This window comes from Channa argus, chromosome 6 (genome assembly GCF_033026475.1).
Source record: "Channa argus isolate prfri chromosome 6, Channa argus male v1.0, whole genome shotgun sequence".
Lineage (NCBI taxonomy): Eukaryota > Metazoa > Chordata > Actinopteri > Anabantiformes > Channidae > Channa > Channa argus.
In genome coordinates this window covers 17,896,154-17,922,386 of record NC_090202.1, presented here as the reverse complement: position 1 = coordinate 17,922,386, position 26,233 = coordinate 17,896,154, and the positions used below count along the sequence as shown (strand labels likewise).

Here is a 26,233-nt window from a genome sequence, read left to right as displayed (position 1 = left end):
TTCTATTAGGCCTTAAATTATTCTCAATCTATATGCTCGCTTTAAGCCATATTAGACATAGGACACTCAGATTTATGTATCACTAAAAAATGTCAAGACCACAGATATTATGGTCTAATCTGATCAATTAATAAGCAACCTTGGAACCTAAGAAACACCACAAAGCATCTTTTACCCAAAGCTTTGCTTTGAGCAGCAGATAACCCAGACAGTTCAGTGATTGTTTTTAAAGCTTGGAAATATTTGTAAAGTTTACTTAAACTTTTGTTTCGGTTAGAGACTTTGAAAAAGTGGTACCTGTTGTGATAACCTGTCATTTATTTATTTCAACTCTCTACTCTGGGTTCAACCCTAAATCCATTAATCATATTCTGCTCATACTATTTTTATTACTTTTGAGCTTTTATTATATATGCTATTCCTATTACTTTTATTTATAGAATTTATTTATGTTTACATTTACCTGTCCCATTTCTGAGAGTCTGATGTATATGTTGGTTTGCTACTACAGAATTAGATTGTTTTTTCAATTTATCTTTTTGTGATTAGATTTAATTTTATTTTGTTCTGTATATCTTTGGAGTATTCTCACCTTGTCATTCAACTTTTTAAGTACAACTGTGAAGCACTTTATAACTGCATTTTGTATGGTACTATACAAAATTATAAAAATGTTTACAGTCAGAAAAATCAGACGTACAAAAGGTTTAACAGTCTCAAGGTCTGCTCTCTGCAAGAGTTACAAAAGACACAGGCAGTCCCATAAAAAAGAAAACAAAATTTTTATTATTTTGTCTAGAAGAACAGGTTGTTTTGATGGGTAATGTGGGGAAAATATTGAAGAGTTAAAAGCAGCTGAGGAATAGGGCAGACTCAAATAGAGCAGAGGTTAGGGCTAAAACCTGGAATTGTGTGGTTACGCCAGGGCTCCCATTGGGTCCCAGGCAGGAAGTACAATGGGCTCCTGTTGCATTACTTCCAGGACATCAGATGTAAGGAATCTCTTGTCTACGACCACCTCGTACACATACTCTGAGAACCAGTCATCAGTCATGATCAGGTAGCCTGCAGACACACAGGACAAACAAATAATCAGTAGTTAAACACTGACTAACTTGGTATAGCAGCAAGGGGACAAGAGGTACCATTTACCGTTTAGGGGACTCCTAAACCTTAAAAAAAAAAAAAAAAAAAATTCTCAATTTTAATGGATGTTACATTTAACATTTGACTGGAAATTTAAATCCACTTTCAATTAGTAACAGTAATTCAATATAAAATAAACATTAACTGAGTGTCTTTGACTATAGGCCAGACTTAGAACACTACCCCTGGGGTTTCAGCATTTTATAAAGGTGAACGGTTTGTCATGGGGGAAATGATGATTTGGACACGTCCAGGGCACAATTTCTTTTCCAGTACATGCCTGGCTAGGCCAATAGGAATTTGCAGCTTACTTTGTCAATTAAGCCCCTCCTTGCTGGGTATATGGCCAGACTTGTATAAATTTTATTTTTATAATCTATGATGTGAGCCTAACATTTGTTGTTATATTTTCTAACTTTATATTCAAATAAAGGTACACTCAAAAACAGACTCACACTCACTGTATGATAGCATAAGAAACACAAACAGAAAACAAAAACAAAGCTGGGCAACATATATTCATAAAAAGAAAAAAAAAAAAAAAAAAAGAGAAATACAAATGCAAAGGATGATAATGTTAACGAAAAACAAACTTTCAGAGGGTTGTAAAATAATAAAAACAATTACAGTAGAAAAAAGGGTTTCATATTTTGAATATTGTCATCTGCTTTGATACAAGTTTGTTGCTCTACTGTCCTTAAACATAACAAGTGCCACTGTCACAAGTGTGGTCACTTTACATAATTGTACATTTTAATTCCAGTAATATTGACATTATAGGCCCCAAAGTGCAAATTGTTAAAATTATGCATACAATAAAATATCCTAAACACAAAACATTAATATAATACACTTTGCCAAACTGAAATCTGTGAACAGAAAACCTTAATCAAAACCCATTCTTTTAAAAAGAATTACTAAATAAGACAGCTCATGCTAATAATTACACTGAGAAATGTTTCTCTACGTTCACTGAAATGGGAGGAGTGCAGCAAACAATTTGACAGAAGGGTCAAACATAATGTCTACGCATGGTTGTTATAATTGCCTTTAAGTGCTTTTTATCACTAAACTAATTCCACTGTTTTTACAGGCAGAAGGGTGGAGGACAAGAAAGACCCCTCCTCCTTATAGGGCCATGTCTATTCAACACTTCTGCTTTCAACCCCTGCATGTAGACCCTGATAAAACTAAACAATGTCTGTCTCTCTCTAGTCCCTAGTCCTGTTACTGACCACTATGAACGTATGTGTATGCGTGTGAGCATGTGTTCATACAGTTCAAGTTCAACTTGGCATTCCATACTGATGGAAGACATGTTGGAATACCCTAAATATGATTTTGTAAGAGGATGCAGCCCCATGAAGAAATTATTAAAGTTAAAAAAATAAATAAATAAAGTTTTGTGAAATCAGAGCAGCTCATTTGCAGAAGTGACACTGGATGAGAACTTCTACCAGATAATAGTGGAGTTATTTATCTTTTTTTCTGATGCCACTTCTTGCTCCACCTCCCAGCTCTCTCTTTTTTCCGCTAGTCTCATCTGCTCAGAATTGAGCAAATGAGGACATCCCTCCCACTGTCAAGTTGACTTATTGAAGACGTCAGGGTAACCGCAAGAACGCGCCACAGTTCAAAACAATTTATCATGGATGGCGTGCCAGTGTGTGTTGTGTATGCGTGTTCTTCCAAGTACGCAAATCTTAGATGGCACGCTGCCTGGTTCTCGCTGTGTGTGTGTGTGTGTGTGTGCGCGCGTGCGTGCGTGTGCGTGTTGATGTGAGCTTCCTGGAACCTGCGTGTTGGGTGGCATAGTTATGTGTGTCGATGTGTGTGTCTGTGTGAATTTTGGGTGTCATTATTTGTTTTTCGGGATAGGCTGACCGTCCTGTCTCAGAACAGATGGATGTAGAAGAATGTGGAGCAGCCATCTTGCATGTCATGTTTAGTATCAATCCTCAACATGTGCACAAGAGAAAATAAAAAATAAAACATAAAACAGTAAAAAATTACCATAATGACCTTTGAGTAGAATCAGCTTGGCTATTTATCTGGATGTACACAAATTCTAAGTTATGAGTATTTGTAGTGGAAAATGTGCTTCATTTGCTAAGAAATGCTAATTCACAACAACTCGAAATACAACCATGACGATAGTAAAATTTTCTAATAGTGAAAGTGAAAATGATTTAGCCAAATCAAGTTTTTATTTCTGCAAGTTCAAACAACACCTACTAAATGCATAAAAATAAATATTAGTACTTTGAAATGAAAAACATGTGAAGACTCATTTGTTTATTTTGTTTGGCACATAAGAATAAACAGGGAACAGCACAGCCCTATTACTGTGGTAAGACCAAAGAAAATGAATTGTTTATTTCATGGAAAATGAAATGCAATCTTTAATTGAGGTAAATGGACAGATATGAAAAGTGTGGTTAGGGTGCAAAATAATGGCAATGTAACGGAGGCATACTTAAAGCTAATGAGACCAAGAAAATCCTTCTATCCAAAGCCACATCATCTTCTTGCATTTTTTTACCAATAAAGTTTCTCCCTGTCAAACTCATTCAGAGGACATTTCAAATGTTAAGGAGTCAACTTTCGGCTAATGTCCTATTAAATTAAAAATTTAAAACCTCAGAGCACACTGCCAAATATTTTTCTAAAACTGTAGAAGTGTGAGTTGTGGAGCCATAACAGCAGCTGTTATGATGGAAACCGAAAGTTAGACCTCTCATGAGAGACATGAGGAGAAATATTAAAAGGTCTGAAGGGAAACGTTAAACCTTAAAAAAAAAACAAAAAAAAAACAAAAAAAAAAAACAAAACCACTCCACTATTCTGCTAATTTCTCCTTTGTGAGATTCAAAAATCATCTCTTCATCTGCCTGCCTTCGTTCTTCCTTCTTTCAAACTGATTCCACCTGTACCACTTATTTGTTTCTTTTTCATCTCTCTTTTCTCCTGCTTGCTCTTTCTTCTCCTCTACTTGTGCCTCTTTTCCCTCCTAAGCCTCAAACAAACAAAAGTCCCAGCCTTCTCAAGTGAGCTCCAATTCTCAAACTTTTATTAATTTGGCTGCGGACGAGCTGGGGGCGATGGCCTCCCCCATCTGCTGGTGTTTATGGAATAAGATATGCGTGAAATACATTTGATTTGACTGAGGGGTTTTCACATGTTTTCCCAACAGTCACTATGGTTTGTGGGTTCAAGCAAATGTTGTGAGTACTTGTGAGTTTCTCACCGTGTGTGTATACGCTTTATGTGTGTGCGTTGCCAGACAATGCATGACTGGCCTGAAATACTCTAATGCTATAATTTGCACTGGAATGTTTGAACCCAAAGATGTTGAGGAGAGGAAAAGAGGGTCAGCGGAAGATGAGAAACAGATCAAAGAACAGATGGAAAAACAACAGTAGACAGTAAAGTCTGGGGCAGTGGTGTGGAGAACCTGCTGTGATTAGGGGCCTGTTGCATAAAGACGAATCAACTTTATGGGCTTAACAATAAAGTACAATACAGTTTTTCCCGATTCAAAGGATTTACTGGTAGTTTAAACAAAGAAAGCAGTCTTTGTTAAACAACACAGTAAGTTCTCCACTAAAAAATAAAAGTTTACAGTGACCATAAGGTATTTGTTCTATGTCATTGCATATACAAATCTTTACCCTACTCCGGACTCACAGACTTTAAGAACAATTACATGCAATTCTAATTTGACATGGACAAATTTTCCTTTGTGAGTACTTTGTGACCCATTAGGGTGGGATTAGATTGTACTCAAATCAATGCCATTATCCATTCTGTTGTAGATCTATGAGAGCATCACAATGGAAATAAGCCATTTGGGTTTATTGTGATATTATATTTGACATTTTCTTTGTTAAATGCATGTACTACTATGTCCAAATTTGTAATCAATCACCTAATTTTTCTGTTTTCTGTGTAAATAAAAAGTAGGCCTTCATGGGTTTTAGCATCTGTGCAGCGCCCATAAAGTCATGTCGCAACGAGATTACAAAACAAGCAACAGACCTCCATCGATAAAGGGAACCGATAACCTGTAATGGCTTCGGTGGGCTGGACCGTTTCTTGGTTCCCATCCCTAGTCCTGTTACTGACCACAATGTAATGGAAGGAGACACTGCATCAAGATAAAACTTCAGATAGATTACACAGTGTAGAAAGAGGAGAAAGAAAAAATAAATAAGCTGGGGTGCAACTGCAACCTTGGCTAGTGTGATATAAATTTTCTCACCAACTACACAAGTTCTCCAACTACCCCCATGAGTCTTCACTAGGTTACCAAGTCCATAGGACCAAATATTTAGTAAAGATATGTGAAGGAACTGTGCTGGACTCCATTTTGGATTTAAAGATTAGCCAATTCTGTAATTACATTTATGCAACTGGACCCAAAGGCACTAAGCTTAAAATAAATAAATAATACACAGTATAAGGGCCCTTCTGGTAGTGTGCATGCCTGTGAGGCTCTATGAAACAGGACACAGCCAATTACAAGTGCATAAAGCAACAACACAGGGAAACAGCTTAGTCTAATCCTGTTCTTAATTCAATAGACACAAACAGGAAGATGATAGTTTGTCATGAGACACCATAGTGTGAGACAGAAGAGAGATGTGGAGGCAAAACTATGTGTGAAAAAGATCCATGTCAAAGCAACTACTTTTGTTACTAAAGAAATCAGCCTATGTCTCTGTGATTTGAGATAAGAAAAAAAATTCTGGTAATCAATTACAAAAAAAAAAAAGAAATTTGTGTTGTGTGTTACCTTTGTTTCCACGGTCATCGCCCCAGGAGTTTTCCACCCTCCACTTCTCATAGCTTTCTTTCTCATCCTGAGAGATTGAGAGACAGGCGATGGGGAGATAAGAGTGAGAAGCAGAGGAATGAAAGTGTCGTGACAGCTGGGGTTGCTTATGATAGGGGAAATTGACAGCACTGTGAAAAACTGCAGCAGATTAAAGCAGCGTAAACAAGCAGCAAGGCTTTGATGAGATAAACCCTGGAAAACTCAGTGTGTGTATTTCTGCCTGCATATGTGCTCTATGTTTGCATGAGCTGACTGAACACTCCTGTTGATATATTTGTGTGTGTGTGTGTGGGTGTGTGTACCTTGTCTGTGACAGCAGTAAGTATCATAGCGTGGGTCATTAGGGAGTCTCCGTATATCAGCCGCTCTGCCTTCGAAAGGTTCTTCACTGAAACTCCGAACACAAGCTCGTGGTTGAACCTGCATACATATCCCACACTCAGAAATAGCATTACACCACTTTTCGGATAACAAAAAGTTAATATCACTATTTTTAGAATGTTATGAGGACTGTCTTTATTTTTTTTTTTTTATTATTCCAACAGTCCTTAAACATATTTCTAGAGGCCCCAGGGAAAGTGTGTGATGTGTGATGAACTTAAAAGGCCAAAAAACAAAACTTACATGAGCCTGGGATTTCGTAGGGCTAAAAGATATCTCCCCTTTTTATTCCTTTCTCGAGCTTGCCTATAGAATGAGGTCTCATTAAGCTTAAACCTTCCAAGTGTAATCGCCGACTCTGAAAGATGAGCTTCAGCAGAGATTGTACCAGAATTTAGCACCACACTGGTTTTATTCAGTGGGCATATTCAGTGCAGCAACTAAGACACAGATGCTGCTGCTGCTGTACCTTAAGGGCAAAGATAAGCAACTTTCCCCTGTGGAGAGACTTCACTAAACACTATCTGCCTTCATGGGGTGTCACTCTTGTGAACACTGGCACAGACAAGACAGGAAAAAAGAGCCAAACACATGTGAGTTAATTAAACAATTGATTTGATCTTAAAACTGATTTCAAGAGTGTTTAGTTCATTGGTACTTAGCCAGTAATATTTTGCATAGTGATAGGCATCACAATCATTAAATAGTTGGTGTAGGATAAGGATGCTGTTGTATTCACTTGTTACATTTTCCAAGTATGGTATCAGTTAAAGTTAATTTATGCAAATTTTCTTTTAGTTCAAATTTGCTGTAGAGAGGTGCTTTCATGGGCTTCTGTGACAAAGACTCAAGAATAACTTAGCAACAGTGCAGAGGGCCTCACCCTAAAAACTACACACAGTGCACATGAATTAATTATACTCACACATTCATGTCATTAATGCCCAGCTTGCCATGGAAATGTTTTCCAACATCACAACCAAACCACACCGCCTGAGAGAAAAACAGTAGTGATGTTCAGAAGTGCACTCACGGAGACATCCACAAATGCAACACACTTCTGTGTTCCATTATACATCAGTCTGTGCCAGTCTGATCTGACTCACCTCTCCATCCTTGATAGAGTCTGCCGCAGCCTTTTTAAGCAGCTGTATGGGCTGGTTGTTGTACAGAATGCGGTGGCCCCCAACCATGTTACCCAGGAACTCAACACTGTACAGCTTCCCATAAGAGTTCTGGGGCCGGGGGTCATTAACAAGGCAGACCTGAGGACAGAGAGTTATATATGAGCTGATATTTATTTATTATGTTCTTTTCTGCCAGTCTGTGGGTACAAGGGCCCACATACTTTATCCTGAAGGTTGTAGAGTGGTTTGACATGCTGCCTATAGAACTCCTGTGGGGTGAGGGGTCCCATGCGATGGAAGTTCTTGTCCTTGTCCCTGTACTCCCAACAGATGGTCTCGGGAGGGCTGCCAAGACAAACACTGGCCACCCGGAACACCTGCACAGATATGTAGAAGCAAAAAAAGCACTCTAAGATTAGATATTTGTATTTGAGTATACATTTGTTTTGAGTCAAACAAATCTATGTTAAAACACTTAAGATTCACCGACAAGAAGACCTTCAATGTTAATGTTGGGAAAAAAAATAAAAATAAGAAAAAAGGAAAAAAATAATAGTGTTGTATATGTGCAGGGACCACATACTGCGAATACATAATGGGGCTTTAATGCTTATACCTTATGATAAGACACATTTGTGCCATTAGCTGCTCCAGCACTACTTCTCTAGTTCCCTACAATAGAATCTGTTGCAGAAGGTTACTAATTCAATTTCCCGCTGACATTCTTAATGTGCGATCATCTATCCTCTGTCATGTCTATCGCAGCACTCATTCATCAGTGCATGGGCCTCTCTTAACACTACATTTGCCTTTCTACATTGTGTCCCTTCATCTTTTTCATATTCTTCCAACTCGCCATTTGAACCACACACCCTTTCCCCCTCCATTCATCTGAGTCTTCCTGCAGTGTTTGAGTTCAGACTGAGTTCCTGTGGGCTACATTGAGTTGTTTGGACTGGGCCGTCTGTCAATCGGGCCCTTCTAACCTCTGATATACTTATCTTAGGAATTTCCCCTTTTTTTGCCTTCTACCTCTCCCATCCTCTGTTCTCATCTCTAAGTACTTAGCAGATGTGTTTTCTATTATAACTGATTAAAAAGGGGCTGAGAAGCGATGATGCAGTACAGGTTTATGTTGGTAGGAGATTTAAAAAATAAAATTAAAAAAAAGGGTGAGATAACATATTAAAAGGCCACACAAGTACAGGGGTTGTGTGGGTGGTGAAATATCACACTCACTATGGGTTTCAAATAGACTCGCTGATTTTTCTGTCTGCTTCTACTGATATCCAAGTTTGGTCTGTCTGCAGACAGAGGATGAGGGGATTATTTTTGGTCCAGCTTGGTGAAAATAGCAATGGCAAAATCTTCCCTAACTTAACAACAAAAGGTGCCTACTGTATGCAAAGATGACATACTTTCAGTTACATACACACACACACACACAAAAAAAAAAAAAAAAAAAAAAAACTCATTCTTCGTCACAGAAACACACAAAGGTCAGAAGTATAAATATATAGACACAAAAATACACACACGTGGCAAGTCAACAAAAGGCGTCTGTGAAAACCCTCAATTTCAAAAACCACCTACCAATTTTGTTTAGACTACACTGTGGGCAAGAAGACATGCCAAGGTGTGTATCCCGTCTGATCTGTATTTGCCCAAATGCCCTCGGCACATTAACAAGATATCTTGGCTAGCCCTAGACCCCCACTGTTCTCTCTCCATTCCTCCTTTACAGTATGCCTCCTTTTCCAAGAATAACTCTGCTCTCCCTGGTAACCTTAAACCTTTCTGCTCACTTTACAATTCTTCTTTCAGATGCCCTGAGACATAGTGTAAGCATCTCTCCAAATGCCAGTTCAGCCTTGTGCCCACTCCTCCTCCCCTGAGACAAATAAAGCAGGTGTGAGAGAAAGGCAAGGCTGACAGAAGGGACCTCATTGAGAGAATAAACAGCCACAGTGACACCAGAGGAAGATCAATATTGAAACACCTGCTCCCTCACTGACATGTACATGAGTCAGGAGGAGGTAAGGCAAAAAAGTCTAAGAGGGATATGGAGAGGAGGAAAGAATGAAGAACCTGAGAAAAACAGTAATATAAGAATAGCTTACAGCAAGTGCCTCATCATAGCTCCGGTCAGATTGATTTGTGTTAATTGCTAGTTATATTTAATAACCTAATTGCTGTGTAATATTTCTCAGATACTAAATAAATGTCACGGTGTGTCCAGTGTTTTTAATTCACTTGACTTTGACACACACACACACACACACACACACACACACACACACACGACTGGTAGTATCAACAAACTATAATGATGAATATTGATCATTTTCCAGTCAACAAACCTATTATGGCTTTATTTATTCAACAGAAATTACAAAGTTCTAGCCCTCTGGGACGACATTCAGTTCTTCATTATAACCACAGGCTTTACTCAAACTCTGCAGGATTTGACAATGTTTGAATTTAACATCAAAGGAAATCTTACTCATAACTTAATATTTTAAACACCTGAACTGTTAACAGGTTTCAGGATTTAAAAAAAAAAAAAAAAAAAAAAAAAAAAAAAAAAAAAAGAACACCCTGTGCAGTTTGTTAAGAGGCAGTTTCAGCTCATTATTCTCTAGTATAAAAAAGGCCCCCCTCAGGTCTGTCTCAATTCTGTGACATTTTGAGTTTGCGTGTTGTGCTATAAACAATAACCCGATTGACTGCACGCTATTGGGGCTAACTGTGACTAAGATTTGATAGCATCTGTACTGTAGTGTTGATCAGCTGGCATTCTCTGTATGTTTATTTGTTACAGAAATCATAAACAAACCACCTGGTGTTGGAGTACGACTAACACATACAGTAAGCAGACTAAGCCAGTGGCAACACACTGTGTGTACAGTATGTACTCTGGACGTACTGGTAACCTTGTGCAGGATATTCTAGTTTAATTTTTTCAGGTGGTGCTGTGTACCACAAGTTGAGTCTTGGGGGAAAAAAAAGAAAAGAAAAAAAACAAAAAACACTAACTTACAATTAAATTACAGTACGTGTTTAAAGTTTAAATTTCAGCCACAATGATTAAACCATCTGAGGCTCTTTACCTAGAAAGTCACAAAAGATTATTGTGGGCTTTTGATTTAGAGTGTGCATTAAATACTTTTTAAATTATGGGCCATGCAGTCCCCCCCCACCATTTCTCTTGTATTTGTGTACATTTTGTGCATTAATCTCATAACTAATAAGTCAACTTCCTGGACACACACACACACACACTTTTTATGTGAAAAAAAAAAAAAGTGCAGCTTTACTTTGTAGTAAAGGGGTAGGGGAAGAAAATGGCTCTTACCCAGTTGATGCCAAACTGAGACAAAACATGCACCTCACTGCTAGACTGAAGTATATGTATAACTATTGTGTAGAAGCTGGACTTGTGAGTGTAAGCAAATGACACCATGCAAACAGTTTGGATAAAAATGAGCGAGGTTTTGATTAAACTTCCATGTTTTGTAAATATGCAACACATGTGGTCACCGTTAGAATTTAACAATGGTGCAAAGAAATTCAAGAAATATGAGTGGACAACTGGTAAGGTTATGCTTGCAGCACCTAACAATGACACATATGCAGGAAGCCACCCACATCGCACAACAAATCAACGGAGCCCATAGCCTGCAGCGCCAAGCCTCTGAGCTGCAGCAACAAAGTCATTCTCCAAGTTGATGGCCGTCTCGTAAATTAGACTTGTCTTAAGAATCACTCTCAGTCTGTTCAGAGCCAAGACCAAAGCCGCACATGGTGTTTCTGATTCCATGACGCAATGGAGCATGCAAGGGTTATAGTTGTGGTGTGAGGGATACCATCTGTGTGTGTTTCATGTGTGTAAAGTCCCTTCTGTACATGCATAGTTACCTTTACTTTGTCTTGCCACAGGATTCAGCATTATGGAAAAAGACTGGGTTTAAAACCTAAACTAATCCTCTGCACCTCAATAATGATGCATATGGATGCGGTCATCCTAACAGCAGATATAATGGGAAACTGACATAGTGCACTGGACAGTTTTGTTCAGTCTTACAGCAGGTGCAGATTAAAGTAGGTTAAACTTGTTTTGCTGAGTTTTTTTTTTTCCCTCGAATGTGTTTGAGCAGTGTTAACAAAAAGAATAGATTCTTGACACGCAAAGGGATTAATTTACATCAAGGGCACCTCCACTACAGCAAGTGGAAAGAGAAACACTGATCCTTGCCTGTCATGGGAGTTGTGTGTGGGGCTGGTATGATGATGATGATGATGATGACCAGGGCACAATCACAGCTGCCATGTAAGAAGGGTAGAGGACATCACCTCCACACAAACCAAAGCAGACCTGACACTGCACTTGGATCCTGAGAGAAACATGTGCATGTATAAATCCAAACCTGCACAAGCATGTACTGAAGAATCTAAGAAAACCAACTATGTACACGTGGACAGCAGGTCTAAAACACACATTGTCATTAGGACATGTACAAATCACCTCTGTTAGTTTATAAATCTAGTCTACATAAGCACAAATAAGATAAAACCACCACAACTGCAATACACACTAAAATAACCCAAATGCAATATCTGACTAACAAACTTTCTATGTGATTTCATTAGTGTAGATGTTGTTCTTGATAATTGGATTCAAAGCCCAATAAGATGTCAGTTGTCCAAAGTTCATCACATCAATACTAATTTACAGAGCTAATATATAGCAGTGGTGTTGAAACTTGAGGTAAATGAAACTCCAGACCAGTTAGGACCACACAGCTCACAGTCAGTGTAACATATTCAAATAAACAATGATGCAATTGCAAAATGGTTCATTTATTTGTTTTCACTTATACAAGTGTTTTAAATAGTGATTTAGATTAATAAGATGGCTTCATATTTCATGTTCATCATCATGTATTATTGAAGTTGATGCCAAAAATCAATTTTAATGGTCTTTACACACATCCAGTATACAATGCTGTACTTTGTCTCAAATTTTAGATTATTTCACAATGTGTAAAATTGTTTCAGTCCAGGAATCAAGAACCATGTAGGTTCTTGATTTATAAAGTTTTAGTTTATCTAGACTTACCTTGGCGATTTATATAACCAGTTAATAAAAGTAGACCTACCATTATTTGCTATTGTTCACTTAATTAATGCTACTGTGATAGCAACTGAAATAGTTGAAATTCTACCTTACTACAGTTGTAGTTTCATCAAGGAGATCATCCACATATACACTAAATCAGCAATACATTGTAGTTTTAACGTTGTGGTAGAGAGGGTCAAAATGGGAAAAGTTAATGGTGGTCATAAGCGACGGACAAACTAACCAACCAACCAACCAACCAACCAAATAATAATAATAAAAAAAAAAAAAGAAAAAAAGAAAAAGGGGATTTGATGTCATTAAATGTGTTCTGTACGGAGTGAGTAATAATTGTGGTCAAAAATGTTGGTGGCAATATCATTGATCAATTTGGCTCCGGTTGTTCTTCTGGCATGACCAAATCATCTGTCATCACCGGCTGTGACAGAGTGGTGTTTTGCAAAACAAACCACTTCCAGGTGGACAAACATTCACATTGAATATCCTACTCGCCTCAACCCCCACCTTGGCATGCTGTGTAGTGAAAGCAGTTTTTAAAGTTACATAAACATATTTTTTGAGAACAAATCTGGGTGTGTGTGTGTGTGTGTGTGTGTGTGTGTGTGTGTGTGTGTGTGTGTGTGTGTGTGTGTGTGTGTGTGTGTGTGTGTGTTGGATGGAGGTGCTGTGTGATACAGGCGACTGTTTAAACAAGCAACCAGCTTGCAGCATTATACAATCAAACAGTTAACAATGGCTGCTTAACCAGACCCCTATATGTGTGCAGTGGGGTCAATGAGAAACTGATTGACTGATTGGTCACTCATACACTCACAGCCAGCCAGGCACAGGAAGTGTGAATAAAGGCTCATTTGATACACAATGTTACAGTCAAAGTCAAAACAAGCACTGAAGACACGGGACTGAATATCACTGCGCGTGTATTCCGTTTGTTTCAGTATATTGTGAAAGTGTTAATTTACATGTGCGCATTTCCTGTTGCATTGTATTTTCTTCACTGTGCAGTGACACATACTGTGTGAGAGACTGTTACACAAACAAGATAATTATCTTTAAGTTCATGACATCTGGAGAAAAAAAAAAACATATGCAGCTTTAAAGTAAAAAAAACAAAAATCTATGGCTCCTATTTGTATTGTGTAACCCTCACATTGCTGCTAAATGTCAAAAAGTGGGTGGTAACATTAAATCACAACATTTCCATTTGTTGCGTGTGTTTAAAATATGGGAATTTTAACCCTGATCACAAATTAGTATTTTGAAAAATGAGCATCGCTTTATCCTAAGATTAACTTTGACTCAAACACTGATTGTTTACAGAATGGAATTACTTCACACAGGCTAGAGTCTACTCCCCTGATATAACTATTATTTGACAGCTCCCTCTACTGGTAAAAACAAAACACTGTCACACTATAGGTTAAACTTGATGTCAGATTGAAAACATTCAAATAAATGATCACAGGCTACTTTGCTCCTGAGAACTTTCGAAGCTTTAGAAAGGGAGTTATATGCCTGACTGGATCGCTGTTTTGTCCTGAAACAAATATTGTGTGTGTGTGTATGTATGTATGTATCACAGGTTAAGATCTGTTGAGTTTCTGTGGAGAATTGTTTTTCAGTAGCAATCCTGTACAAGTGTATCTCCAAGAAACCATTGTGTGTGGACCCTTTCAGTCTCACCTCCTCAATCATAGTGTCCATAGCATCAGACAGTTCAGCTTTGGTGGCGTCACTGGCCACCATGTTCCTTAGTCTTAGACAGTATTCTCTCAGCTGTAACATAAAATCAAACAAACAAAAACCGCAGTCAGCACTGACTCACTGATTGTGACTTACGTAACATGTGGGATCATTAAAGTCAATAAACTGAAGGACAATATATAAAACACACCTTATGATTGAGTATGTCATTCATTCTTCGTGAGGCTTCAGAGCTGTGTGACTCTGGAAAGCATTTCTTTGGAATGACGCCATACTTTTCTAAAGACATGATAGTATAAATTAAATGTTTTGAATAAATAAAATATTTTTAATCCAGTCAGATAAATATACTGGTTAAGTTGTGCTGTTTTCTGATTTCCATACAATATTTAAACCAAGTACAGTTCATTTTCAACTTTTATGTAATGCAAGATGATGAAAACTGACCAATGAGGTTAACCAGCATATCCCACTGTCCTCCATCATTAGTTGGATTTGAGAGCAAGAACTGGACAAGGCGTCCATCAACTGGCTCCTTCCTCTGTGCTGTCTCCAAGCAGGCATGAAGAAAGTAATAGCAACGCTCCACCTGTAGAAAGGAGAACAAGTGTAAATACAAGAAAAAAAAAAAAGGAATCATACAATATCGTCTCAAAATATAACAATTACTGTACAGTATATACTTCAAATATATAGTCCTGGGTTTAGTCACATAATGAGGAATTGAGACTCAAGTACTGTGAGAATTTATCTTCTAAAGACTTCCGCTGACTTGACACTTAAATCAAACAACATTTAAAGTTTTTATGTGCTACATGTAAATGGCTCACCCAGATAAAAGGGTCATAACATTTTCATCTCTACGTGCAGTGTGTTAATGCATGCTTGTCATTGATGTTTGCTGCGTGGCATAAAACTTCATTCTACACCGTTGAATATTTAAACAATTGAGGGGTAAGGTGATATTCTTAAATCTTAAAATGTACTGCTTCCTTGCAATATTACAATAATATTTGCCACAAAGAAAATGTGCATTTATAGTGTAACATCCATTTGTCTAAACATGTGTAAAAGTGAAAGAGAAAGAGCATTAAAAACATGTTGCGATGTGTCAGTGATGTCAGCCTTGCAAGAACACTGATCACAACACACAAAAGAGGGTTTTAGCTGGACAATAACCGTTTAGTATTATGCAGTGTCCTACGCTGCATTATAACCCCATAAATGCACACATGCCGCCTAAATGTACTACATCGTAACTACAAAAAACAACAAAGCTTGCCAGAATGGTACAACAGTCATAACTATACACAGAAAACATAGACAAAATATGTTAACACAAAAATATATATAAAAGATAAATAAAGTGGAAGAAAGATAAAATGTGGTTCTACTGCACAGCTTACCTTGTCCCAGAAAAAAAGATAGGACTGACTAAACTCAAACTCCTCTATATTAAATTTCTTCATGAAGGGAAGTCGCATGACATTGAGGCATGAGAAGATCCAACATCTCCCTAATGATTAAAAGAAAGCAAAGACAGTCCTTTAAAAATATGCAGACCAACAAGGACCTCATGTGTAATAATATACACTACAGTAGCACTGCCAGTAAACAAAGGCATATTTACATATTCACTAGCGTTCCTAAACCTGAAACTCTAGAAACACTAGTTAAATCCCATCAGTGAACAACAGGGCTTTACCTGTAAGTACTTATAACACACTCTCTGGTCGTAGCAAAGAAGCTATGTATGAAGTAAATGTTTGTCAATGATAAATGGTCTGCACTTCAATAGCGCTTCTCTACCCATTGGCACTCAAAGCGCATTACACTGCTTCTCATTCACCCATTTGCACTCACAGTCATAAACACACACCAATGGGGGAGCTGCTGTGCAGCTGGCCAACACTTACTGAGAGCAACTAAGTTGGGGTTCAGTGTCTTGCTCAAGGACACTTGGACATGTGACCGGAAGAGCCCAGGATCGAACCAGCAACTGGTTCACTCTACCTTCCTGAGACTGTGGCGCAGGAAAGTGGAGTAAATGTCCTTTAAAGGTTGCTATGGGTTTTGAATTAGCAGTTGGATGACCCTATGTGATGAAACTTACTGTAGGTTTATGTACTGACTACCTTGACATACTAAACAGCAAATGACTGGATGTACCTGAGAGGGAGGAAAAACCCATACATTTTAAACCTACAATTTGCTTTTGAACATAGATGCAGGGGTGTTCTTTAAGATACCCAAAGTGCATCAATCTCTAAAGTTTTACATTTTGCTCTATTTAAGACAAGTCAAACTTTTGTAGGCTACACCATTTCCACAAACATAATGACTGGTTCCAGCTGAACCACTCATCATGGTTATGAGTTGACAAAGCAAAACAACATTTCTGCCAAAAATTTGCAAGCCACTGGAGAACATGACATGTTATCACTCACCAGATTTTATTGTGAGCAACAGACAAGATGAAAATCTAGAAAAACAACTTCTTTGAGAAATTGTTAATCCACCTGGCTACTGATACAGAAAGCACAGTGATAAAAGGTGATGACAAACATTCAGTCACAAAATTACCAGATATCAAAAGTGAGACAATCTCATCATTCGTACTGCACGACAGCAATCAAGACATTGGGAAAAAGAATTTCCCCAAGAATTAATTATGCAAAAACTAATATAAAAGGTTTGCACACAATTTTTAAGTCATTATAAAAGGAAACAAAATGTGTGCTAAATTAAACACACTTCAGGCTGTAATGCTGATGTGAGGATCAATCCACAAATTTACCACTTCAGTAACACACATAGGCATGTGTGTGTAATGACCCAAGAGCTAAGGTTTCGCTCATAGCCACATTTTATTTTATATTGTACCTGAGTTTTTCTGGTTTGTGACGGGCTTGCCCTCTGTGGGTATAGAGTGCTGAAAGATGTGCACAGTATCCTGAACAGTCTGCCGGTGCAGACAAACCTCCAGTGGGTCAATGCATGTTGACACATTCTGGGCCAAAAGGTAGCGTGGCTCAGCCCGCAGCCGCTTAAGGAAGATTGCTACCTTGTCCTGACTCAGTCCTAAAAGGTAAAGGGGGGAGATAAGAAAGGGGGGGAGGGGTTTAAATAAATGGCAACAAATAAAAAAACGGTAGGAAACTTAGCATAAATTAAGTTAACTGCTAATAAACTTGGATTTGACAGGAAGACAGAGAAACATATTTCTATGCCTAAGAGGAGGAATTTCTAATTGTCCCATTTCCAATGACTAATCTTTGCATTTCAGACGGACAGACTTGGAAAATAAAGACAACAGCTGAAAACAAGACTGCTTCCTAGCAGCTAGTAGTATGAGTGGCCCTAGGGAGCTGACAGCTGGGATAACTCATCTGGCTTCACCAGTAAGAGGAACACACTAGAAAGCTTGTCTTGTCCTACTGAATCAAACTGGCAAAGTTGTGTGGGTAGTAATTTGCCCAAATAATAGTGCAGAGCAATTAAACATTGAGAGGGACATTGCCTATTCATGCATGCTGCCTAGAATTTGACTAGTCTCTCTCAGGTGCATTCTGTTACTTTCCATCTGCACAAAGCTGCAATGCAAACTTCATTAACTGTTATGCTCACATAATCAAATTAAGCGTGAGGCAGAGAATAATTTGAGAACCTCTCTCTAAAGTTTAACTCAAGATTTTTATATTGATGATTGTGGACAAATGATGTAGGCAAAAATCACAAGAGCTGAATGTTCAATCAGCATCAGCATATTAGCTGACAACAGCTTACACAAACACAAAATGAAAAGTGTGTGTTTAAGAACAGTGAAGTTAGTTAGATGGTCAGACAGTTATTTAAAACATAGAGGCACGAATGGTGACGGCAGACCCCCGTGGTTTTCTATGGAGAGGGGCCAAACACAGGCAGCCCCAGTGACTTGCAAATGTACACATCACTGGTTACACAACTGGCTTTATATTAGCTAAGCACTTTATTATGCCCATCAGTGCTCCATGGGCAAAGGGCTGAACAATAGTTGGCATAAAGCCAAAATATAGTAAAGGCTCAGCTGACAGCCCAAATAGCTGTCGAACATCTATACAGCATGACTTGTTGTTCTGTTGATTACCACAGATTGTATGGAGTTATAGTAATATGCAACCTGAGGTTACATATAGTGAAATCTACAATAAACCTGTTGAAGTGAAATGTGAACTTCTACATGGTTGACACTTCCTAAAACTACTAAAAGAGTGATGTAACCTTGGCGAAGACTTTCCTCTTTTTGAGGACTATGTCTTTTTAATCAAACCCCCCGCTTAGCTAATTGAACCGCTGGCACTTTAAAGACTTTGACAGCATCTGGCATTTCCAACTACACATGCTAAAAATTCCACTTCCTGGAGATGGCAAGAGCATTTAGCATAATAGAGACGGAGTCTGTGGCCGGCCGAGTTTACAGTTTTTATTGCGGCACTATGTAGACAGTTTACGAGCGAAACTGCCAACCTACCTAAGAAAATGACGACAAAATCATGCTAGCAGGCTAGCGCAATAAATGCTATCTTAGCCTGTTAGCTTCTTCAGCTGTCACCCTCTGGCTGTCAAATACAACCTGTTCTCAGGCTGCCGGCCACACAAATCACCGTGACCGAAACAGTAGAAAGTGGCACTTGTCCTACCAGTTTCCATGTTCCCGGGGAGTTTGAGGCGTGTGGTCCGTTTTCCTGAAAAGTCGCCGGTTCTTTGTTTATCTCGTTCACCGTGAGGCAGTGTGATGTTAGGGTGCGCTTGTTTATGTACCCGTGATCCGTCTGACGTGGCGGCTGTGCGGAGTTTTCTATTTATGTAGATCCCTTCATTCCATCTCAGATTCATATTAGCAAGTGATTTGACCAATGATAGCGTAACAAGAGCTGCTCAAAACGAACTTCCAAATTAGTTTCATTTACGAAATGACTGCTGGTTTTAAAAGATTTTTAAGCCACACCAATCCAATAATTTTTAACAAACCTAAAACTTTGATTGTCTCTGTAAATGATTTTACCTATGGGCTATAGCCTAGAGTTGACCTTGTGTCTATGTATTTATTCATTTGAGGAATTTGCTAATTTAGAGGCAAAACAAATGCTGATACTTGTGTTACCTCTAAATTTAGCTAACACCATAGTTGTTATCTTGAATATTTCTGCCTAACAAACAATAATTTGTTACGTCTATTTACATGATTCCCAGCGGTTCTTTGCATCCTTTAATTCCCACACGGCGTGAGAGTGGAGCGGCCCGCGCACATTAAACGAGCGCCCTCAAAGTCGTATTTAGCGTCCGGTTTATAAAATAAAATTATGATTTTTTAAAAGTGATTAATAGCCGAATGTGGGGAAAAAACAAATATAAGAAAATATAGAAATTTAGCTATTATCTTTCACTTGTAAATTTATGATTTGTGCGTTAGACCTGTACAGGGTTTACACTGCCTCTCATTCAGGGACAGCTATGTCAGGCTCCTCTGCGACCTCTACACATGACGTGTAGATAATTGATAGATGCGTGGTTAGACTGACATTTGTCTTTTTCTTTTTCTCTTCAACTATAAAAATCAGCTTTTATTTTGAAAGAAACCTTTTGGTCCCCTCTTTAAATTCCCCAGATTGTGAAAAGGTACATGTACCAGACTTATTTTTGCACCAGCTTTAAAGAGAAGTCACGTTGCTGCCATAAAGTTACCCAGTGCTAAAGATCATGAGTTGAAGTCAACAACCCAAGGATTTAACAACACATACAGAATAAATAACTACACAGTATTTTAAATAATCAATAAAGAAGATATTGCATATACAACACAAAATAACTAGTTAGTTTCGGTATCAGTGTTTCTTTCTTTTGTTTTTTTTGGGTTTTTTTTGTGTGTGTGTTTGGTCCCTTTCCTTTTGGAAAGTTTATATTCCCAGCCACTTATGAAGTCATCACTTTCCTGTAATTTAGTATGTGAGCCGTGTTTGTGGAAGTGAGAGGAAAGGGTGGCAGATGATTAGTGGGTACCTTCCTTCCTTTACCTCCATCTGGATATGATCAGCAGCAATTCAAAAACATATCCTGGAAAATTATTCAAAAGAGGAAAAGAAAGTGAGAGAAAGAGTGGGACAATCGACTCCGTCTGAAAATGAATTTAACAAAACGGTATGCTTTCAAAATATACTATACATGTTTGACAGCTTTCCAGACAAACCATGACATGTAACTGTAAAGAGGAAGTAAAGACAACCACAGATAATCCTTAACCAACACTTTCACTCTCAGACATGCATGACTATCTCCTCACTGCCATCGGCTGCCTCTGCATTGGTACTGTTGGTAAGTAATACATCTTAGCTGATACAATTGTCAAACTTTTATTAAAACAGTGTAAAGAAATGAGATTTTGGTGAATGTAGCTTTCAAATAAGGTTTTGTACAGTGTATGTAATTAATTTTAATTATTTTAATGCAACTTCCTGCTGTGACAAACATGTTACAGGGGCATTCGAGAGTGTTGTATTGTGTTGTTGAAATGCCAAATTTTCTGTGTCTGTGGCAATACACAAAATCCATTTTGTTCTTCTTTTTAAAACAAATGTCAAACGGTTTGTTCTGTGCATGTGAAAGTATGTGCTTATTCAATAGATTCTGAGGTCAACAAACAAAAAATCCAGAATTATGTAGGTCCGTGTCTATTGAACGCTCTTTAGTATAATAAAAAACTCAATCTTGTGTGTTTTTGGGCTAGATTATGTAAGGTCCTAGTTCTGTTCATACAGTTTCTTTTTACAGTAAATTATTTTTCCTTTTTTTTTCAGGCCTCAGTGCTGGCAAATGCAGTCAAACTGTTTGGGCAAGACGTGACACATTTTATGTAGCTCAAGGGGGCAGTGGGTCTCTGTCTTGTGTGGTCCAACACTGTGGAGACCCCTGGACAGGAAACTGGATATTTCAAATTTCATCTCAAGACAAGTTAATTGAAAGCACTGAGCGATATCATTTGACCAATGTGACGGTCTCAGAAAATAAAACCAGGTTGTTTTTGAATTTTCTGAAAGTTAACCAATCAGACGAGGGTTTCTATGGATGTAAGATCACATGGGGTACTGGTGTAATCGAGCGAGGACATTTAACATATCTGAACATAACCGCAGGTATGTTGACTCACATTAGAGTTTGGTGTATGTCAGTGTTCCTTAGCTTGCGAGTCATGAATGTATTGTACTTCTGGAGTTAACTAATTACTCCAATTGCATTTCTGTACATTCTTCTTCTTGTGAATCCTCTCCTAGCTGTCCCCTCTGAGAGGAATTTGTTGCACAGGTTTTTGGTCTGTGCCAGTCCTTTCCTTTGTCTTACCATTTCTCTGGGATTGGCTTACTGTCTGCGTTCAAGGGTCAAGCATCAGGTTCTTCCCGGGACACAGTCCACACAGACAGCTGAACCACCACACTGGGCTCCTACGCCTTTACCTCGACGCCCTATACCAAAGAAACGTAGCACTTCCCCTCGCAAAGGTATTTCCCATTGTTACTTTGATTTGTAGTTTGTAGCACAGAGAGTTACAGAGCTATTGTGCGCTACTAACTGCAATATCATTTTTTTCTTTTTCCTTTTTTTGCATCTGTTCTTACAGTTCCACCAAAATCTGAGCAAAGGGCTGAGGTAAATGAATATCCTGTTTAAAGACAGGATGCACATTGCAGTCCCCTGAACTTTATTTTGTTTTCTCTGGCATGCCTTGACTGTGTCTCTCAGTTGTTGCATATTACCCCTTTACATCTATCCCTTTACAGGTACTGTATGCAGACATTTCCCAAGATTTGATGAAGCAACTGGGAGCCATGACAGCGCCTGCCCACTCCACTGTGTACTCATCCGTCAGATTTTCCTGACTGCACTCAAGGCAGAGGTAAAAGGCTGTTAGCTGACAGTCAGTTGTGTATTACTTCTCGCACGATAATGAGCAGATAGTGTTCATGCACATAAAGTATTGTTGTATAAGTTACTAAAAGCAGTCAAATAAATGACACAAAATACAACATTTTATTTTAGAATAAATTCTCAATGGCACATTACATAAACAAATATACATATACATGTTTAGATTTCTTTTAAATTAATATACTTCATTTAATCTTTTACCTATATTGATTAGCATAATCTGTGGTTACATTTGTACATGACATCAATGCAAAAGAAGGTTTAGTCTAATAAATTAAGCATATTAACAGAGAAAAGGCTGCAGGGTGTTAAGGTGATATCTGCTACACACATTATCATCTGACGTTCCTGCTGTCCAAACGTTTCACTATCTGCATCTCTTACTAAATTTGTTAATTGAGCACAGTGTGCATCAACACACCTGACCTGTTTTCAGGCCAACTGTAGCAGATACGTACTTCTCGAAGAACGGAGCCTTTAAACCTTTATGTAGCAGAGAATCACATAATAATTAATCATCTTCTGAGCAACAGGAATGCTTCTCTACACAGTAAGAGTACACAGACAGTCAAAAATCCTACTAGTTTGGTCATTTATGTAGAAAAAAAAAACACATCATGTGTCTTGCAAGCCTTATCTCCCACTTTCACTTTCTCTTTAGCTGTTTATGACCAAGGTTTTGCTGTATTTGAAAACTAGAGTAGAACTAATGTACTGTTGTGCTTGTAAGCGATTTTGCATTTTACTTCGCAGAGACTGGGTGATAACAACTAACAAAGCATAAAATCAAAAATACACAAAAAAAGCTAAAATTTTCACATTCAAAGTGGATTTGCTAAAGGTTCCTTTTAACCTGAAGCATCTTTTTCAAGTCATCTCCATCAGCTCACATGCTGTGAAACTTTAAAAACCCTGGAGACATTTCCCGGATACATCGAGCTGGCAAGCTTCAATGGGAGGTATCGAGAAGTGAAATGTTTTCATTGAGTGCAACATTTACTTTCAGCAACTGTGGGTATCAATCGGCTAACCACAACTGTGCTGTAACCAAATAGTTCTCTATCCTCTCACATGGTGAGAGAGACAGATTGATAGACAGAGAAAGCATCATTGGTGAAAAGGGCTTGTGATAGATTGTAAGGCGCAGCTTTGGCTAAAAGAAATTTATGGCAAAATGTGTTGGGAGTGTCCCGTACTGTTCCTCATGTGAACTAAATTCCACTAGGCAAGCACTTTAGCTCATGGCAGTTACCCTTTACAAACACAGAAATCCAATCGACTTAGTTCAGCAATTTTGGGTTTATAGTGCAGTAGGCAAAATGTAGCAGCTATAGCAAGTTTACAAAAGCATTCTGGAAATCAAAGATGTGTTTTTAAAAAAGCGCTTTCATACATGAAGAAGAAGTTCAGATCCTACAGCGGAGAACTGGGACTCCCATTGTTGCCATCAAAAAAACCCTGCTACTATACATCTACTGTAAATTAAATATCTTTGCATGTGGCTTGTGTGTTTGTGTGTCTGCACACATTTGTGTAGACAAAACGGAAACTCTTTTTACAAGTACCATTCAAGGGTGAACGCAGAAAGGATGTCCGACAACTGATCTTCAAAAAACGGCCCTTTGACTGATCACGCAGCAATTGACTAGAAAAAGTAACAGTTCAGCCATAGTTTACCATTATTTTAGTTCATCTTTCTATTCAACAAGATGCTTGAGCCAAAGCTAAGGCAGAGATTAGCTCGGCCTACACTCACAGTATTAGAGCCATTCCAAGACTTCCATTGGATGAGAACAATTAGCAACTGAAATGCCGCTTGCAACATTGATTAAATTCTGTGGCTAAAGGTTGGTTAAAAGAGAAATCCAACACGTCAGCTGTTCTCTTCCCTACACTGTCACAGTATTTTCAGTTGGTTTATAGTGTGTGGGGACTCTCGGGATGTTGGTAACCTTGTCAGATTATCCTTTGCCTGGGAAGGGGATCGACAGTGATATTGTGGATGTGGTAAATGTTTTTTTGTTTTTTTTTGCAGCTCTGTCAGTCCGTGCCTTCTTTTTGTTGTGCAAGTTGTTTGTTTCCATTCCACAAAGCTACTCAGACTGAAAAAGAGAAGAGTGAACAAGAGGCCAGTAAGAGGGAAGTGTTCACTGACTGCATGCACCTTTCAATCTTGGCCTATTACCAAATTAGCTCAGCTATACTCTCCCACATCGGGGAATCATTTTTCTTAGCCTGTTAATTCAAATTACAAAGGTTTGTGGAGTTTATGTTTTTAAAAGGTTGATGCTCATCTAACAGCACAAAGTGACGAGAAGCACAACTGAAAATCCTATTTATTGAAATATGAAAACCAGACAGGATGTAAATTCAGGACTTACGTTTGTAGACGAGTGACTCATTTTGTCAAAGCGGAACTTCAGGTTTGACCTTGGTGATGTCTTATTTTTCCCATCTGCAAAAAAACAGAAGTAAAAGTCAACGAGATAAAGGAATTTCCAAGTTCATCATTAGAAAAATCCATCACTTAACTGTTATTAGTTGTTACTATTACTTTTTCTGTCTGTTTACCTGTTGGGCTGCGGCACATGATGACAGGGGTACCTGATCCCTGGTTATCCACACTGAGGGAAGGACTGAAGGGAGAGAAGGACGACATTGTGGGGTGGCCGGCCTGAAAGAAACAGAGAGCAGAGAAAAGCACTACGTTAAAGTGGAGGAAGAGATGAAGGAGGACAGGAACAGAAGAGAAACACTGAATCATGTTTGCTGGAGTTGACAATAAATTGTCTGTCAGCAAAGTTACTCTATGTATAGGGGGTCGAGCAAGAAGTGTGTTTAGCAAAATAATGTCATAATAATATGGTTTACTTAATCATATATAGAAGATACATTACAGATTTTCAAAATATCAGCCACAGCCTTAAATCTGCCATGGACACTCTGACCAGTCTGTAGAGCAAGTTGCAATGTGCAGTAGCTTAGCAAATAATTTATGTTAAACTACTTTATAGGTTTAGATAAGCTTTATACTAAACTGAGACAATGAGTTGTTGCTGGTGGCTTCAGATTTACCTTGCAGATATTGTATTGATGAAAAAATCCTAAGCATGTTTGACACAATGTTAAACTACTAAAAATGTACTAAGGGCCTTTAAGAATAAAAAATAATTCATACTTCTGTAACATAAAGGTGATTCTGTATCTTATATTTCATATGATTAAACCTTGTTAGCTTCCATACTGCATCATGAACTTTAGCTTTTCACTCCTTTAATAAAAGCTTAACAATTTTAAACACACACATCTGTGATTAACTGACAGCTTTCCTAGCATAATAGATGAAACAGCAGTGACAAGTGCTTTCATCTGACACTCAGCAAGTAAGAAGGGCTGTAATCATCATAATCATTGTGGTGACATTCAACACTCACTATTAGCGAGTTCTTTGTAATTACAAACAATTTCATCCATGGAAGCTATGACATTACCACCAATCTGTTTCCAGTGGTCCAAACTCCGCTTCAAGCCAAGCACTCAAATTCTCTCTTTTCTATCATACAGATAAGGGAACACCTGAAAAAACTAGGAGAAGCGGGAGTTGTACTCACTTGCTCCAGTTCTTCCAGAGCTTCTGTTTCTCCCGTGGTGCTGCTGAAGCTGCTGGTGCTGGATGAAGAACGAGAGATGTTCTGTCTGCCACTGCTGACCTCCTTCAGCTTGCCAAATGGTCTGTTGAGTAAAAATAAAGACGGGAAAGAGAAATGCGGAGAAGCTGAAAATCAAATGCTCCACAGGACACTTTGACATAAGATCTGGGGGAAACACAAATTTCTAATAATCAAATAAAATTAAAGTTGCTTTTTTCATTACACATCTATATTGTCCCCATTTCTCAATAGACAGCATTACTCTGTGTGACTTCACCGATCTCCTTCT

The 26,233-nt window shown here is 38.3% G+C and overlaps 3 protein-coding genes across 17 annotated transcripts in view; 1 reads left to right on the top strand and 2 right to left on the bottom strand.

The window, feature by feature from the left end:
* Nucleotides 1-765: 765 nt before the first annotated feature.
* On the bottom strand, nucleotides 766-19,225 carry blmh (bleomycin hydrolase). The gene is made up of 12 exons (XM_067506434.1): nucleotides 19,015-19,225; nucleotides 17,219-17,416; nucleotides 15,742-15,851; nucleotides 14,783-14,924; nucleotides 14,526-14,614; nucleotides 14,315-14,407; nucleotides 7,713-7,868; nucleotides 7,471-7,629; nucleotides 7,290-7,357; nucleotides 6,286-6,403; nucleotides 5,942-6,008; nucleotides 766-1,065 (listed from the first exon to the last, which is right to left on the bottom strand). The coding sequence occupies exons 1-12, from the start codon at nucleotides 19,208-19,210 to the stop codon at nucleotides 917-919; spliced, it is 1,545 nt and encodes a 514-aa protein (XP_067362535.1). The 5' UTR covers nucleotides 19,211-19,225; the 3' UTR covers nucleotides 766-916.
* A 1,030-nt stretch (nucleotides 19,226-20,255) lies between these two features.
* Nucleotides 20,256-26,168, top strand: si:dkey-52l18.4 (uncharacterized protein LOC560708 homolog). Of its 5 annotated transcripts, none has more exons than XM_067506437.1 (7): nucleotides 20,256-20,512; nucleotides 20,633-20,686; nucleotides 21,169-21,504; nucleotides 21,643-21,867; nucleotides 21,987-22,015; nucleotides 22,147-22,262; nucleotides 24,893-26,168. In XM_067506437.1, the coding sequence occupies exons 2-6, from the start codon at nucleotides 20,635-20,637 to the stop codon at nucleotides 22,243-22,245; spliced, it is 741 nt and encodes a 246-aa protein (XP_067362538.1). In that variant the 5' UTR covers nucleotides 20,256-20,512; nucleotides 20,633-20,634; the 3' UTR covers nucleotides 22,246-22,262; nucleotides 24,893-26,168. The 5 variants fall into 5 exon arrangements, with proteins under 5 accessions (XP_067362538.1, XP_067362536.1, XP_067362537.1 ...); XM_067506436.1 differs by having other exon boundaries at nucleotides 20,257-20,512; nucleotides 25,859-26,168; XM_067506435.1 differs by having other exon boundaries at nucleotides 22,147-26,168.
* rap1gap2a (RAP1 GTPase activating protein 2a) overlaps nucleotides 22,834-26,233 on the bottom strand; it is a 73,347-nt gene continuing 69,947 nt past the window's right edge. For all 11 annotated transcript variants that reach the window (XM_067506420.1, XM_067506418.1, XM_067506419.1 and 8 more), the window contains 4 exons: nucleotides 25,906-26,026; nucleotides 24,866-24,968; nucleotides 24,676-24,749; nucleotides 22,834-24,396 (listed from right to left, as the gene is read on the bottom strand). In XM_067506420.1, the coding sequence (XP_067362521.1) occupies nucleotides 24,388-24,396; nucleotides 24,676-24,749; nucleotides 24,866-24,968; nucleotides 25,906-26,026 (307 nt within the window). In that variant the 3' untranslated portion in view covers nucleotides 22,834-24,387. The remainder of the gene's footprint in view (nucleotides 24,397-24,675; nucleotides 24,750-24,865; nucleotides 24,969-25,905; nucleotides 26,027-26,233) is intronic.

Bases quoted from the DNA above. Each gene is read 5' to 3' on its own strand.
- blmh (XM_067506434.1), bottom strand. From the start codon at position 19,210: ATGAATCTGAGATGGAATGAAGGGATCTACATAAATAGAAAACTCCGC. The intron at 14,925-15,741 runs GTAAGCTGTGCA...TCCTTTCTACAG, and splicing joins ATCTTTTTTTCTGGGACAAG to GTGGAGCGTTGCTATTACTT. The intron at 6,404-7,289 runs GTGAGTATAATT...ATATGTATGCAG, and splicing joins GGCATTAATGACATGAATGT to GTTCAACCACGAGCTTGTGT.
- si:dkey-52l18.4 (XM_067506437.1), top strand. From the start codon at position 20,635: ATGCATGACTATCTCCTCACTGCCATCGGCTGCCTCTGCATTGGTACT. The intron at 20,687-21,168 runs GTAAGTAATACA...TTTTTTTTTCAG, and splicing joins CCTCTGCATTGGTACTGTTG to GCCTCAGTGCTGGCAAATGC. The intron at 22,016-22,146 runs GTAAATGAATAT...ATCCCTTTACAG, and splicing joins AATCTGAGCAAAGGGCTGAG to GTACTGTATGCAGACATTTC.